This window comes from Manihot esculenta, chromosome 18 (genome assembly GCF_001659605.2).
Source record: "Manihot esculenta cultivar AM560-2 chromosome 18, M.esculenta_v8, whole genome shotgun sequence".
In the NCBI taxonomy this organism is placed as follows: Eukaryota; Viridiplantae; Streptophyta; class Magnoliopsida; order Malpighiales; family Euphorbiaceae; genus Manihot; species Manihot esculenta.
In genome coordinates this window covers 6478210-6493177 of record NC_035178.2, presented here as the reverse complement: position 1 = coordinate 6493177, position 14968 = coordinate 6478210, and the positions used below count along the sequence as shown (strand labels likewise).

At 31.7% G+C, this 14968-nt stretch overlaps 2 protein-coding genes across 3 annotated transcripts; both read left to right on the top strand.

Moving 5' to 3' along the window:
* The first annotated feature begins 3456 nt into the window (after positions 1 to 3456).
* LOC110606482 (eukaryotic translation initiation factor 5) lies at positions 3457 to 6888 on the top strand. Of its 2 annotated transcripts, none has more exons than XM_021745299.2 (2): positions 3457 to 3614; positions 4926 to 6888. In XM_021745299.2, exon 2 carries the CDS (start codon positions 5266 to 5268, stop codon positions 6607 to 6609), a length of 1344 nt encoding a protein of 447 aa, XP_021600991.1. In that variant the 5' UTR covers positions 3457 to 3614; positions 4926 to 5265; the 3' UTR covers positions 6610 to 6888. The 2 variants fall into 2 exon arrangements, with proteins under 2 accessions (XP_021600991.1, XP_021600992.1); XM_021745300.2 differs by having other exon boundaries at positions 3468 to 3614; positions 4930 to 6888.
* A 2441-nt stretch (positions 6889 to 9329) lies between these two features.
* On the top strand, positions 9330 to 14636 carry LOC110607047 (auxin response factor 17). Its single transcript, XM_021746102.2, has 3 exons — positions 9330 to 10668; positions 11411 to 12159; positions 14178 to 14636. Exons 1-2 carry the CDS (start codon positions 9601 to 9603, stop codon positions 12122 to 12124), a joined length of 1782 nt encoding a protein of 593 aa, XP_021601794.1. The 5' UTR covers positions 9330 to 9600; the 3' UTR covers positions 12125 to 12159; positions 14178 to 14636.
* Positions 14637 to 14968: the final 332 nt, after the last annotated feature.

Below are 14968 nucleotides of genomic sequence, written 5' to 3'. Positions count from 1 at the left end.
TATTTTAAATTTTAATTATAATATTTTTACTTTAATTATAATCTAATTTATCTATATTATAAAAAATAATATATTATTATTTTTATTTTTTATTAAAATTAAATTAAATTAAATTAATTAAAAATAAAATAAAATAAAATAAATAAAAAATTAAATTAAAATTTTAAAATAATTCTATTTAATTAATTTTTTTTAATTTATCCCCAATAGAAGTGAATAGATTTGCTACTGGCACTTGAGTCCCCCGAGATATTGGGCAGTTGTCCTTGATGGCTTTAAATGCACCATTTATTGGCACGGTAAAAAAAATTTTGAGTAATCACAAAAATTAATTTGATATTTTTTTAAGAAAATTTATGATGAAAAGAGTTAACGTTGTTTCACTTCATTAATAAAGTGTGATTTTTTTGATCTAAAATCATTAATAAATGCAAATGTGGTATTTTTTTTTTGAAAGCAGCAAATGTGGTACTTAAAAATAAATTTTAATTAAGATAAATTATATTTTAATTTTTAAAATTTTATAAAATATATAATTTAGTTTAAATATTTATAAATTTAATTATAAATTTTATTTTATGATAAAATAGTATTTTTAGTTATAATTTATTTTTATATTCTTATAAACTTATTCCTAAATATTATAACTATTTATAAATAAATACTTATAATTTTTTCAAATTAATCTCACATATTTATTAAATTTAATATTTTAAAATAAATTAATAAAATTAAATTAAATCAAGAATCTTAGCATAATATGCATTTAAATTTATGTTAAAAGTATTTTTTCTAGTCTAATTCTTATATTTTTAATGATTTTTTTATTAATTATGACAAAAATAAGATATCAAATTTTTTATTTTATTTTTATTTTATTAGTTTATATATATAAAATATTAAAATTTAATACCGGATATTAATTTATAAATATAAGAATTTATTAATTATTATAAGGAACTAATCTATAAAAGTATAGAGATTAATTTTAATTAAAAATATAAAATTTAAATTAAAAATTATTTTATTAATCAAATAAAATTTAATAGATTAAATTTATATTTATAAAGATTAAAATATAATTTTTATTAAATATTAGAAAGTTAATTGTAATTTACTAATATTTAACCGTGTTAAGTCTTATACTTAATATTTATAATATATATAAATGTGAATATAAATGAATAATAAAATTAATAAAAAATACCCATGATAAGTTGACCTAATAAAATATCATTGCCTAAAAAATAATATTAAAAAATTCATAATGTTATAATAATAATTTATATAAATTTAAACTCCTAAAATATCATAGTTATATATAAATGTGTAATATTATCTAAAATAAAATTATACAATAAAATAACTAAAATTAGAAAATTAAGTTTTATCCTTTTCAAAACAAAACCGTTTCTTTTATTTTTTTTTCTTAAAAATTTGATTTTTTTTAATCTAAAAAATGTCAAATTTATTTTTAGTAAGTTTTTTAAGGAGCAGAAAGCTGTGGTTATTTCTATATGTGACTGCAATGGTTACTTTTTCTCATTTCCGAAGGTTACGTTTCAGAGGTTTGGAATGGTCATTTAGATTTTTTTTTTTTTTTTTTTTTTTTTTTTTTAGTTTTGCTTACAAATCTAACAAATTAAGAAAAAAGAAGGATTTTTTTTTTGCACACAGTAAAAGAATTAGTTTAATATAATATTTCAGTCAAAATTTTCTTAAGAAAAGGGACAGAGTTTGCCCAGTTTGGCTGTAAATTCCATTGATAGTGTACCACGTGTGTTTTGATATGGATATTTAAAGTTTTTGTACTATTAAATACAATTTTATTTTACATCAATGCCTTCCAATCAGATATTAATTTATATATTTTTATTAATTATTATTCAATATTTTTTGTTTAATTTTAGTATTTTTTTTCTTTTAAATTTAATAAGTAACTTAAATTTATAGTTAAGTGATCATGAGATGATTAAAAAATTTAAACAAAATGAGTCATCTGAATTGAAAATTGTCGAGCTATTATTTACTTAAGATGAATATCGATTATTTAGTATTATTTATTATTTTTATTTAATATTTATAAATAATATAAAATATTAAAAATATAATTATTTATTAAAATAATTTTTAATTATTTATTTTTTAATCATTAATATTTTTTAAATAATTATTAATTTTCGATTATTTATTTAATTAACTCACAAAATAAATGATAATCAGAAGGAAAAGTTTTATTGGGGGCCTATTAAATTTTAAGGAATTCATTTCAAATTCCATTAAAATTTAAAGGAATTGAGTTTAGTTATAACCAATTTCATAGAATTTAATTTCTAATTCTAATTTTTTTTTCAAATTAAATATATAAAATATATGATTCAATTAAATTATATAAAATTTTAGAATTTGAAATTGAACCAACCATATTGTATGTCAATGTTTGATAAATAAATTTACAAAAAATTAATTTTTAATAATTATTTAAAAATTTGATTGATTTCCTATTCAAATCTAAATCCTTATTTCACTAGAAATATAATTATATTAAGCAAATTTTAATACAGTTAAAATTAAATTAATCAATGTATGTTAAGCAAATAATATTAAAAGAATTTGGTTAAATAATTGATTGTTATGCGTTGCAAACAATATTGATAAGGCCCCTTAATGCATATATATATATATATATATATATATTTTGAGGTTGGAATCGATATCCATTCTCTGTAATTTGTTAATAGAATTTTTAAATACTGAAAAATATTAAAATATTTTTAAAATTGAATTTAACTCCTATTGACCATTTTTCCCTAATCAATTTTAAATATAAAAATATAGTTTTGATAAATTATGTCACATCAATTTTGATAATTTAGAAATTTGTTAATATTGTCGTTTATCATAATTAAACAAAATAGCGGAGATTTTTATTTTTATTTTTATTTTCATTTTACACAAATAAATTGAAAGGACGACGGATTGGATACGTAGCTCATGTTGATATTTTTCATATCACAGTGGAGTGTTATTTCTTTTTTTTTTTTAAATAAAACACTCATAAAAGAGAGAAAAGCAAAAGTTATTATTATTTTTTTGAAAAAAAGTTATTTAAAATTTAAATATACAATTTTTACATTTATGGGTTTATTTTAATAATAAATATGTTTAATGAATTTTAAAAATTTAGAAAATTCAATATTCAAATACTCCACCTATTTATGAGGGAGATGTAGATTACTTCATTAGTATTACTAATTGTATTGTCAATTTGTGAAAAAGCTTATAATTATAAAAAATAGTTTTTAAATAATTAAAATTATTCATACTAGAATTTTAAAAAACACAAATTGATAAATGCTTTTAAAATTTTGAGCAATTACTAGTAGAGGACAAAAACGTAAAAAAAAGAGGACAATTTAACGAGTCGGTTGGAGAAAATTGAAAAAAAAAAAAAAAGAAATTAAAATTAGGAGGCTGAGTTTGCCCTAAAAGCCTTCTCTCTCTATCTCATTTCTCTGTATAAAAGCATTGCTCTCCCCCAAAGCGTTTCACAATCTCTTACGCAGAGCGGAGACCCATCCTTCCGACGATCCTCTTTTTCTCTTCATTCTAAGGTAAATTTCCCGAGTCTTTATTCGATCCGTTCGGTTTTATTGTAATCGATTATTGTTTATTGTTATGTTTTTCGATTATTTTCTTTGTTCCATTGGTTGTATTTCTTCTTCGTCTTGAAGCGAGTAACGTCTGATTCAAGCGAGTTTCGTTTAATCGGAGCTATAATTTTTTTTTATTTTTGTTAAAATCGTTTTAGATCTGTGAATAATCTCCCCCTCCCCCGTTTTAATTATTATTATTATTATCATTATTATTATTAATTTTGCTATCTAGATATAAGTTGTTTGGATTGGTCGATGCAATATCGGGTTTAGCTTCTGGTTTTGATCTTTTCGGATTTTGGTTAGTGATTGGGGTTTGTATAAGTTGTGTGTTTGGGTGGAGCTAAACTGTCATCTGCTTAGCGGAATCGTTGAAAGCTGATCATGTATTTGGCGTAATTATTTTCTTATGCACATGTACATATTTTATGATTGTTCCCTAGGTTAGGGATTTTTATCGGAATCATCAGCTCAACACCTTCTTTTGTTATTGGTTAAATATGCGGATATTTCTTGCTTTACAAATCAGATATCATTGGCTATTTGTAGTGTTTTTATCATTTAGATCTCTGATCTATAAGTATTTGCATAGCTCTCTATCTTAGTTCTTTCATTAAGAGATAAAAGCTATATCTGTTTGATTAGGCTCTCTCTTTGTCATTATTATTTTGCAAGCAAAAAACAAGTACCGGCAAGGAAAGAAATAATTTTTGAGAAGTATTTTACTTTTCTTGTCTTAACTGCCTGTTAAATTCATCTCTCTATCAAATATGCTTTTTCATTATTGCATTATTTCTAATAGCTAAATAAGTTCTGTATAAACAATTAAAAGAAGTTGAGTTTGATCTGTTCTTAGTTGCTATATCTGTTTTCTGAGCAGTACAACCTCTGTTACCAGTCCAACCTTACACCTTTGCTATCAGTCTCACCTCACCCATTCCATTTCTTGTACGTCTATATTCTTAGACAATTTGCTTTATTTGGTAGGTTGTTATATTGGTTTGACATCAAGTCCTGTGGTACACGCACATGAAATCGTTTAATCAGTTCCATGCCACTGCTCATACAAATTCATCTGCCCTTTGGTTGTTTGGTGTGGGATTGTTTAGGTCGTTGTTTGTTTTAGTTTTATGTATGAGTTGTCACTTCCTTTCTATTTTCTCTGTAATACATGCTTTACTAATATTGTGACATGGGTTTAACGACTGCATTATTGCTCTGTCCCCCACCCCCCCAGTTTTCTTAAATAACTCAATGTGTTCCTCTCAGGAAGTTGGCAGTTTTGTCTGCTTCGTCTGCAGTTCATCCAAAGTGGAGCTTGTTAAGTTTGAAGCTTTTTTTATGTCTGAACGGTCCTCTCTTTTTCTGTCATCAATTGGATTACTTGGAGAGTACTGTCCTACGTCTAGAAAAAAGATCAGACATTCGTCAACTAAGGTTGGCTGCATGCATCTTGGGTTATTTGAGGGCCATAGCACAGACTACATAGGTTGCCAGTTTATGCGGCCTTTCTCATCTTCAAGGAACCTGTTTGATAAAGAACATAACGCCACTGGTTTTTGTCCCTTTTGATTAACGAGATACTGGTATCTCCATCAGTACAAGCAAGATGGCGCTGCAAAATATTGGTGCTTCCAACAGTGATGATGCCTTTTACAGGTACAAGATGCCAAAAATGATAACCAAGATTGAAGGTAGGGGAAATGGCATCAAAACTAACGTTGTTAACATGGTTGAGATTGCTAAGGCCTTGGCTAGACCTGCTTCCTACACAACAAAGTACTTTGGCAATGAGCTTGGAGCCCAATCCAAGTTTGATGAGAAAACTGGAACTTCACTTGTGAATGGAGCCCATGATACTGCAAAGCTTGCTGGCTTGCTTGAGAACTTCATCAAGAAGTATGTGCAGTGTTATGGCTGTGGTAACCCTGAAACTGAGATAGTTATCACTAAGACACAAATGATCACCCTAAAGTGTGCTGCATGTGGATTCATCTCTGATGTTGATATGAGGGATAAGCTTACAACATTTATTCTTAAGAGCCCGCCTGAGCCAAAGAAGGGATCGAAAGACAAGAAGGCTATGAGGAGGGCTGAGAAGGAACGGCTGAAGGAAGGTGAGGCTGCTGATGAGGAGATGAAGAAGCACAAAAAGGAGACCAAGAAGAAGGGCTCGTCTGGTAGTTCTAAGGACCTTTCTAAAGGTACATCATCCAAGAAGAAAAGCAACGGCTCGGATGAGGACCACTCACCAGCTCGCAGCCAAGCTGATGAGAATGACCACGGGATTGCTAATGATGACAACGATGATGAGGATGATGTTGAGTGGCAAACAGATACTTCTCTGGAGGCAGCTAAACAACGCATACAGGAGCAGTTGAGTGCTGTTACTGCAGATATGGTAATGCTATCCACAGTTGAAGAAAAGGCCAAGTCAGGAAAGAAGTCTCCAGAACGGGAAGCCAAGTCTCACCAGAATGGCATTAAAAGCAATGACCCCTCAGAAGGCCTTGTTAATGAGATAAAGGGATATCTGCAAATGGGTTCTCCTGCAAGCCAGCTGAAATCCTTCTTGAGTTCGCTCTCTGGGACACCTCAAGAAGTCATTAATGCTCTGTTTGCTGCTCTCTTTGGAGGTGTTGAGAAAGGGTTTTCTAAGGAGGTAACGAAAAAGAAGAACTACCTAGCAGCAGCAGTTCAAGAGGAGGGATCACAGATGCTTCTGTTGCATGCTTTTGAGTCTTTCTGTGATAATGCAAGCCCTGAAGTACTGAAGGAGGTACCTTTGGCTGTTAAAGTGTTGTATGACAAGGATGTGCTGGAAGAGGAGTTCATCCTAGAGTGGTACCAGAAGGGACTGAGTGGTGGCAACAAAAGCTCGCCAGTCTGGAAGAATATGAAGCCTTTGGTTGAGTGGCTTCAGAATGCTGAGTCAGAATCAGAGGAGGAGTGACTTCTTTAGGGTGTTATTCTCTCACCCTCGGTTACAAGTGTTGCTACTTTCTTCATGTAATAAAGTTGATCGTATTATTATAGCTTCTAAGGAGTTGAAATAAAAGGAGGGGTTGGGGGAGAGGGACATTTGGAGTGCATTTCTGTGTTCTGTGTCGGGCAGTGTTTTTTAGTTGGATTCTCCTAGTCGTCATTGGTTGGGTCTCTGTCTTGTTTACTTTGTTCGAGTTTGTCATGATGTCTATGGATTTGCATTTTTATGCCTAATTGCTTGTTTGAATTTGGGTGTTTTATGTTACGGGTTTTGCTATTATAGTATTGTGGAAAAAGACAACGTGGCCTCGAAAGACCTCCATGACCCCTTTTATATGGTCATGTGCTGTGTGCGCTACCGATTAACGAGGTAGTTTTAAAGGACATGTGACCGACATTGGTGCCCTTTTGTTTTCCCGCCTTTGGCGCTAATAAGCTAAGCATCAAAATTTATCGGTGGCAAAATGGTTGTTTCCTCTGTTCTCCTTCATCCTTCTGCCATCTCCCTGCATGTGAAATCAGCTTTAGTTGGTAGTTTTGCCTTAGCGTCGTTGTTTTATTTGAATAATTTAATTTATTACTCCATTTGCGACTATTTTAAAAATATTAAATTTTATGATATTTTAAGAGAGATTTTGAAAATAAAATAAAATATAAATAATTTTATAGTAATTAATTTATATATTATTAGAATATAATAGAAAGAAAAGTGGATAATAATTAAAAAAAATATTATTTAGTTTTTTATGATAAGAGAGAAATTTTTTAGTTGATTTTTAATTTTTAAAAATATATTAAAATATTTTTGAAATTTAAAAAAAATTATTAATTAAGTTTTATATTAGTTTTAGTCGTTATTATAAAAAAATTTAAAAAATTTAATAATTTTTAAATTTTTTAAAATATAAAAAATTATTTAATAAATTTTTTTATAAATTATAGTAATTAAAGAATAAAATACTTAATAATAAAATTAATGTTTTAATGGATTTTTTAAAATTCAAGTTTTAATAGATTTTTGAAAATAAAAATAAGAAGCAGATAGTTTTTTATATTATAAAAATTAAATAATAATTTTTATAATAATTTTAAAAAATAAATAATAATTTTAGAACAATTGAAAAAAAAATTAAAACATTATGATATGAATAAGTATTATTTTGTGTATATTTATAAAATATATAATAATATTATTTTTAATTAATTAATAATATTACTTGAAATGTTAATGAACTATTTTTAAACAGTGAACATGTTTTAAATATATTTGTAATAAAAGGACTTCTACATAACCACTAGGATTATATTATTTTACAAGATAAGCATTTTGAAATTTATTTTCTAAAAAATATAATCTCTTGGATAATGAAAATGTCTATGTAAAATGCAACTATAGGGCCTTTATTTTATTTGTAGAGTTCTCAAAAAATAAATATAAACAATTGTCTAAAAAAATGGTCGTGAAGTGCGGAGTATAAACATTTATTCTTTTAATTCTAAACATTAATGACTTAGAAGTCCAAATCCTAACTAAACATAATAGATTACTAAAAGAATCGGATCAAACCACTTGAATAACATAACCTAATAGCAATATAGCGGAATGCGCCTTCGGGATACAAGGATCAACAAAAGAGGATGAAGATCCAATAACCAACATGACCATTCCCTTTGAAACGATAGCCACTGTCCTAAATAATATTGCGATCTAGCATTGTGGCTCTCTAACAAGAAGGCAGTAAAAACAGAGATGTGTTGTCAAGAGAATGGATCTTTAAATCAAAAAATGTCCAGAAGCTACAAAACAAGACACATACAAGGACAATACCATCAATAAAAAGTTTGCTCAAGGTTTCTTATAATTTAATTATGTGCTATATTAACTACTGTAGTAATATTAATTGTTTTAACATTAGTTTTTATCGATTATTAAGTGCTAGTGTTTTAATTTAATCAATATTAATACTATTTTTAAAATTATTACTGAATAAAATTTTTTAATTTGAAAGGTGGAAAATTAAATTTAAATAAAAAAAATATCGGACGAGATAAAAGATATTTTTGAAATTTAAGTTTAGAGTTACTTAAAGTATTTTTATGTTAGAGATAAACTAATTGGTAGCAAGTTAAAAAAAAAAAAGGAAAATTTTATTTATAGTTTATCAAGAAGACTCAACTTTATCTAAATTGGAAGAAGATAAGCGAGTAATTAACACCGATAAGCAAGGGTTAGTAATGAGAGACCAGCAGTACAGTCGTCCTTGCCATAAACAAAAATCCACGTACATGTACTGCCATTACTACAACTCATATTAGTGGTCCAAATAAGTGATCTCTTTCATTCAGAAAAAAACAAAATTTTTTGTTTTGAAGTTTGCATCTGTCATTCATAACACTGTTAATCGAATGTAAAAAAAATAAATTTACACTTAAATTATTATTAAAATATTAAATAAAATTATAGGTTATAACTTTTTTTTTCAGTTTATTTAATTTTATTTAAAATTTTAATAATAACTTATGAATAAATTTAAAAATAAAATTAGAGGCAATATTCTATATGTAATGTAGTAATGGACCTGTCCTACACTACACAAACAGAATTCAGATATTGGAAGGAAATAAAATTTAAATGTCAAAGTTCGTTAGCGGTAGTGTCGTGGCTAAAACCGTAAAATTTCTAACCAATCAAAAAGGGTCCCTCAAGTCCTCCGCTTTTGCTTCCGTTCTTTCTCCGACCCCTAGACGGCACTATCTCTCTCATCATCTCAGACACTATCGCACACCAACACAACACACACGCACACACTCACACTCACACTCAGTCACACACACACACACACACACAGAACAGCTCATATGTTAAAGAAACCGTTTCCATTCGCTACCAATTTCTTCCTCTCTCTGATTCATCTCTCTCTCCATCTCTGTCGCCGTTTGGACCTCCTTATCTGAGAGAATGCCGCCGCTGCCTCCTTCCTCCGACCTCCGCCGCTTGGACCCCCGGATTTGGCGGGCCTGCGCCGGCTCTTCCGTTCATATCCCTACTGTCAATTCTAGGGTTTACTACTTCCCTCAAGGTCATCTCGAACAATACTCCTCTTCTGCTTCTAATAATGTTTCTGCTCTTGCTCGCTCCATACCTTTCATCCCTTGCCACATCTCCGCCGTTCAATTTCTTGCTGATCCTGTTACTGATGAAGTGTATACGAAACTCCATCTCTATCCTATTGATCCTCCCTTGAACCAGTCTCTTTCCATGATGGAATCATCTGCACGCCCCGAGCGAGAAGGTGCAGATGATGATGAGGATAAGATTGTTGCTTTCGCCAAGATTCTGACTCCTTCTGATGCCAATAATGGTGGCGGTTTTTCTGTTCCGAGGTTTTGTGCAGACTCTATCTTCCCGCCGTTGAACTACCAAGCGGAGCCGCCTGTCCAAACCCTAACGGTAACCGACATTCATGGAGTTACTTGGGATTTTAGACACATTTATCGAGGGACGCCACGCAGGCACTTGTTAACCACTGGGTGGAGTAAGTTCGTGAATCACAAGAAGTTGATCGCTGGTGATTCGGTGGTTTTCATGAGAAATTTGGCGGGAGAGATGTTTATTGGAGTGCGCAGGGCTGTTAGGTCGAACAATGGTAGCGATTGCGCTAGGTGGCGGGAGCAGATTGGCTGCGGAACTGGAGATGTCAAAATAAAGGTTAAGGACGAGGGGTTCTCGAGGAGCGGGAGAGGAAGAGTGTCGCAGGAGGCTGTCATGGAGGCGGTAGAGAGGGCAACGCAGGGTTTGCCATTTGAGGTGGTTTATTATCCGAGAGCTGGTTGGTACTCAGATTTCGTGGTGAAGGCTACGTTGGTGGAGCGAGCGCTCAATGTGTTTTGGACAGCTGGGATGAGAGTGAAGATGGCAATGGAGACGGAGGACTCATCGCGAATGACATGGTTTCAGGGTACAATCTCATCCGCGTCTGTGCCAGAATGTGGGCCCTGGCGGTTTTCTCCTTGGCGCATGCTTCAGGTTCATATTTGATAAATCTAGTTGTTGTTCAATGTGAATCTCAGCGTGATTGCGGAGGGCGACTTTAATGTTTGCCGTTTGCGAAACTTAGGACAACATATAAACATCTTGTTACCGTTTATTGATAGTTTATGTTAAAGGCATTGCTGATATAATTGTGTCCGGTATCAACTTTCAATTAGTTAATCTTTGAGATAAGCCAGATGGCTTGCATGTGCTGAAACAGTTACTTGATCTTTCTGCTCCATTATTGGGTAGAAACCTTCAACTACTTGATCGTTGTGCTCAATGTTTGTCCTCTTCTATTTTTCTCATTTTGGTTTCCTTTTTCTGCTTCCTTGATGTCTAGGTGTTTAATTATCAAAGAATGCTGAATCTGATTATTTTTCAAGTTATGGTATAAATTTGAACTGTTTTTAATAGCTCACAGTAGTATGACTGGATTTTACTTGTTTATGATCTGTTTATAGAACGGCGATGGGTTAAATTACATTCATACTCGTTTTTTTAATAGTGGCTTAAATAAGATGATATGTTAATGTTGTTGTCATTGCCATCGTCTCTGTTGCAGTTATTACTACTATTATTATTCTGTCTAATTTTTGTAGTTGAAGTATCATGTTAGACTACCGGAGCTTAGAAGGTTATGAAAGTAATGTGACAAAATTTTGATGCTAGTTTTGGTTAAAATTTTCTGATGTTTTTTTCCTTATATCTGCTGCCATTTTTCCATCTGATGCAGATTACATGGGATGAACCTGAAGTTTTACAAATTGCAAAGAGAGTGAGCCCTTGGCAAGTTGAAATTCTTGCACCCGCACCACCAATTCATGCTGCATTCCCTCCAGCGAAAAGATTCAAATTTCCAGAAAATTCTGGATTGCAGACAGATGGGAAGGGAGAACTCTTCTTTCCTATGTCAGGACTAAGTAATTCAACAATTGGGAACGTCAACCAGTCATTGTTGAATTACAACATTTTTCCTGCTGGCATGCAGGGAGCCAGGCAAGATCCTTTTTCCATTTTTGGTTTGTCCAACTTCTTAAGTGAGAATGCTTCTCAAATATGCCCCGATAATGTCTTTGATAACAAGATGGTGCCGAAGTTGGAAACTGTGTCTACTGAACTCAACATTGGCAGTTCACAGTCTGACAACTTAACCCCAAATAGTCAGAGTAGTGTGCATTTTTTTGCTACGGAACTTGTTGGAAACCCAGGCTGCAACTCAGCAAAAGTTGGCGTTGATTCTTTTCAGTTATTTGGTCAGATAATTCACATGAACCAGCCCGTTGAAAGTGGTTTTGATGATGTTGGGTACATGAGAGATTATGGAAGTAAAGAGTATACTGAAAACAATCCGCCAGACCTTGCATTAGCATCCTCTTATACAGAACTGCTCAACAGGATTGATGTCCAACACCAAGGGGCATCAGCAGTTGAATCCTGCTCTTTATGAACTAGTAATTGTCAGGCAGATAAATAGCTGTACAGGTAGGAGTACCTCTTGCTGGATTCAACCTTCTGTCATGACTTCTTGTGCTTAAATGCAATTGTTTTAGTTGTTAAATTTGATTATAAGCTACAATCTCAACAAAAAGAAGACTTATGCCAAATGTTCTTTTTTTAGCTCTGACAGCATTTTATTGTTCTCGTGTTTTATGATCATAGGACATGCTTCTCTAGAGGTTTTATTTATACGTACCATTTCATTTTGGAGGGGCCGACCCATTTTAATGTTGCTTCTACATTTACAAAGGATCAAATATCTGTCCAAATATCGGTTAATTTCTATTCCAAATGAAGCTGTATCTTATTATGTCCATCTACGTGCTTGTTCTCATTATCATTATGGTCTTGTTGCCAAAGTTTTTAAAGTTGTATATACACGTCATATTTATGGTGTTATAGTATTTGAATATAATTCACCGTGATTCTAAAAGGTATTCTCTCATCTTTGTAACTAGGTTCCTGTTCACTTTGGCTGGGCCATTCTGGTGCTCTATTTTACATAAGCTTAACAATTTTTTATTCGGTTCATTGTTTCTGTTCGGTTTGGATTCATTTTGTATTTGAAAAAATGATTTCCTTGTTTGGCTTGGTTAATTCAGAAAAAAATGTCGGTTTAACCGAAACGAATCGGTTATATATATATATATATATATCCTTCAAAATGAACCCTAGTGCCTAGCCCTTCACCCTTCCAAGTTTCAGCCACCCCAACTCTTCTTCCTCTTTAATTTAGATTGCATCTCTAGCTACTCATTGACAGATCTCCAGCAGCCACCCATTGACAGTTAGCGTCTCTAGCCCCATGATTTAAAATCCTATTGCTTCTCACAGCCTCACCACTCACCAGTTGCCACCTCACCTTGCCACCAACTGTACATGTCCCAATCTCAGTTGACACTTTGCCTCCTATCATCATAGCTGGCAAGATTCATGTCTTCTGGGTTTGCTATAGAGCAGATATTGTTCAAGAGGTGCTTGTATTGATCTTGTTGGTACTCAGATTGTTTATGATTTGGGTTTGTTTTATTAATATTCCATTTATTACTGCTTGGTTTGAGACTTTGGGGTTTGCAAATTGTTTTAGATCATTTTTGAAAGCCTATTTTTTAGTATTATTCCTGAAATTAGTTTGATGTGTTGAAAGATTGAGAAGGAATCGGCTATTGTTGATTATTGATCATGGATTTTTATTATTGTATGCTGTGATTTGTTTGTTCTATTGAGAGGCATGGAAGATAGAGCAGAGAATTGAGGAACTGAACCGAACCAACTAAAATTTCTTGGGTCGGCTTTATTCGGTTTCTTGTATAGTTCAGTTTGGTCTTTATAATTTTGAAAATTCAGTTTTTGGTTATTTCAGTTCAGTTTGGTCCAAGTTGATCAGTTGTGCACCTCCATTTGCAATGAGCTTATTGCCTGTTGACTTAGAATGACTACAAGACTTGAGAAAACAGTGTCAAAAGTAAAATTTCATTTGAAATTTATTATCTGAAAATAAGCTGTGAATGCCATTTCTTTAACCTCATTTAGGGACTCAGCAAAAATTATTGGATTTAATGGATAGCAGAAAGTTCAAATTATTTAGGTTGGTCGTTTTGTTAAACTTCAGGCTCCACCTTATTGAAAGAAAGCAGATAGAAAAGGAAAAGAAAATTGTTTGTATTCTCTTTTGGCATTTGAACATCACAAAAAGGACCCTGCCACTATATTTTCTAGTAATTCATGAACAAAAACTCATCGATTTACTTTATCTCGTAGCAAGCCCTCTTAGTAGAGTTGCCTTCGCTAACCTCCTTGTTTATAGTGAGTGTTTGCTGGGTTGTTATGCTTAAAAGTTTTGTTTATCCCTTGGATTGGAAGTTTGAAACTTTTGTTTACCCTTGATTTGAATGATTGTCGGCAGAATTATTGGATCTCAAAAATATGGCATTAAATAGATTTCAATGACTACATCTCCATCAATAGGAAATTACTGACATGTTCTTTATTTGTTCTTGTAGGTAATGTAAGCAGGCAGAAAGCTGACTTCTTATTAGATCCTGGCAGTAGTAACTAGTGTTTGTTTGCTTTCGTCAGCAACGTTGGAACTAAGACAAATGTAAACTTAGCATGCGTTTAGATCTATTACTGAATGTTATACAGTATGGTTTGGGAGTAGATTGTATTTCTTTGTTGCTTTATGTAGTTTTGTTTGTCTCAAAGGATGGAGGGAACAACTGGGGTTTCCCTGGTGATTCTTTTTTACTCTAAAAACGAGGGAATTACCTGCACTTATTGATGCACGTTCAGGGTTATCGGCTGACACCCATCCATGGACATGCGTGATTGCAGGAACAGTTTGTGTTCCTTATAAGGATCACAATATAGTTGTTAGTTTTGTTTAGTTCCTGTGAAGCTACTTGATTTTGTACTGGACTAGCGTGAATAAGATTGTTCTGCATCAATTTTTGATTGCTAAAGCCCCGAGTTTGTCTTTAGTTGCTTAAGAGAAAATTATATAGGCCTTTTACGGCGGCTTCGTATATAATCAGATGGGGGCTCCCAAAGTTTGGTGCAGTAAGCTGCGGTTATTGCCCATGCTAAAACACCTGATTCATCAAATTTCCTATGTTGAAGTCATTATCTTCTTCTAAAGTTGTATTTAATGAAAACTTTTAGCAAGTTGCAGGATAATCTCCAAAAAGGTTGAAGTGCTATATTTCTTGTATTTTTCATGCTTGAGAAATATGCATAGGTTAAAAAAAAAAGGGAAACCGGATATGCTTGGGAAGCGACGTCATTTACTGTTGTG

Coding starts and splice junctions, on each gene's coding strand:
- LOC110606482 (XM_021745299.2), top strand. CDS start 5,266: ATGGCGCTGCAAAATATTGGTGCTTCCAACAGTGATGATGCCTTTTAC.
- LOC110607047 (XM_021746102.2), top strand. CDS start 9,601: ATGCCGCCGCTGCCTCCTTCCTCCGACCTCCGCCGCTTGGACCCCCGG. Junction 10,669..11,410: donor CTCCTTGGCGCATGCTTCAG/GTTCATATTTGA, acceptor CATCTGATGCAG/ATTACATGGGATGAACCTGA.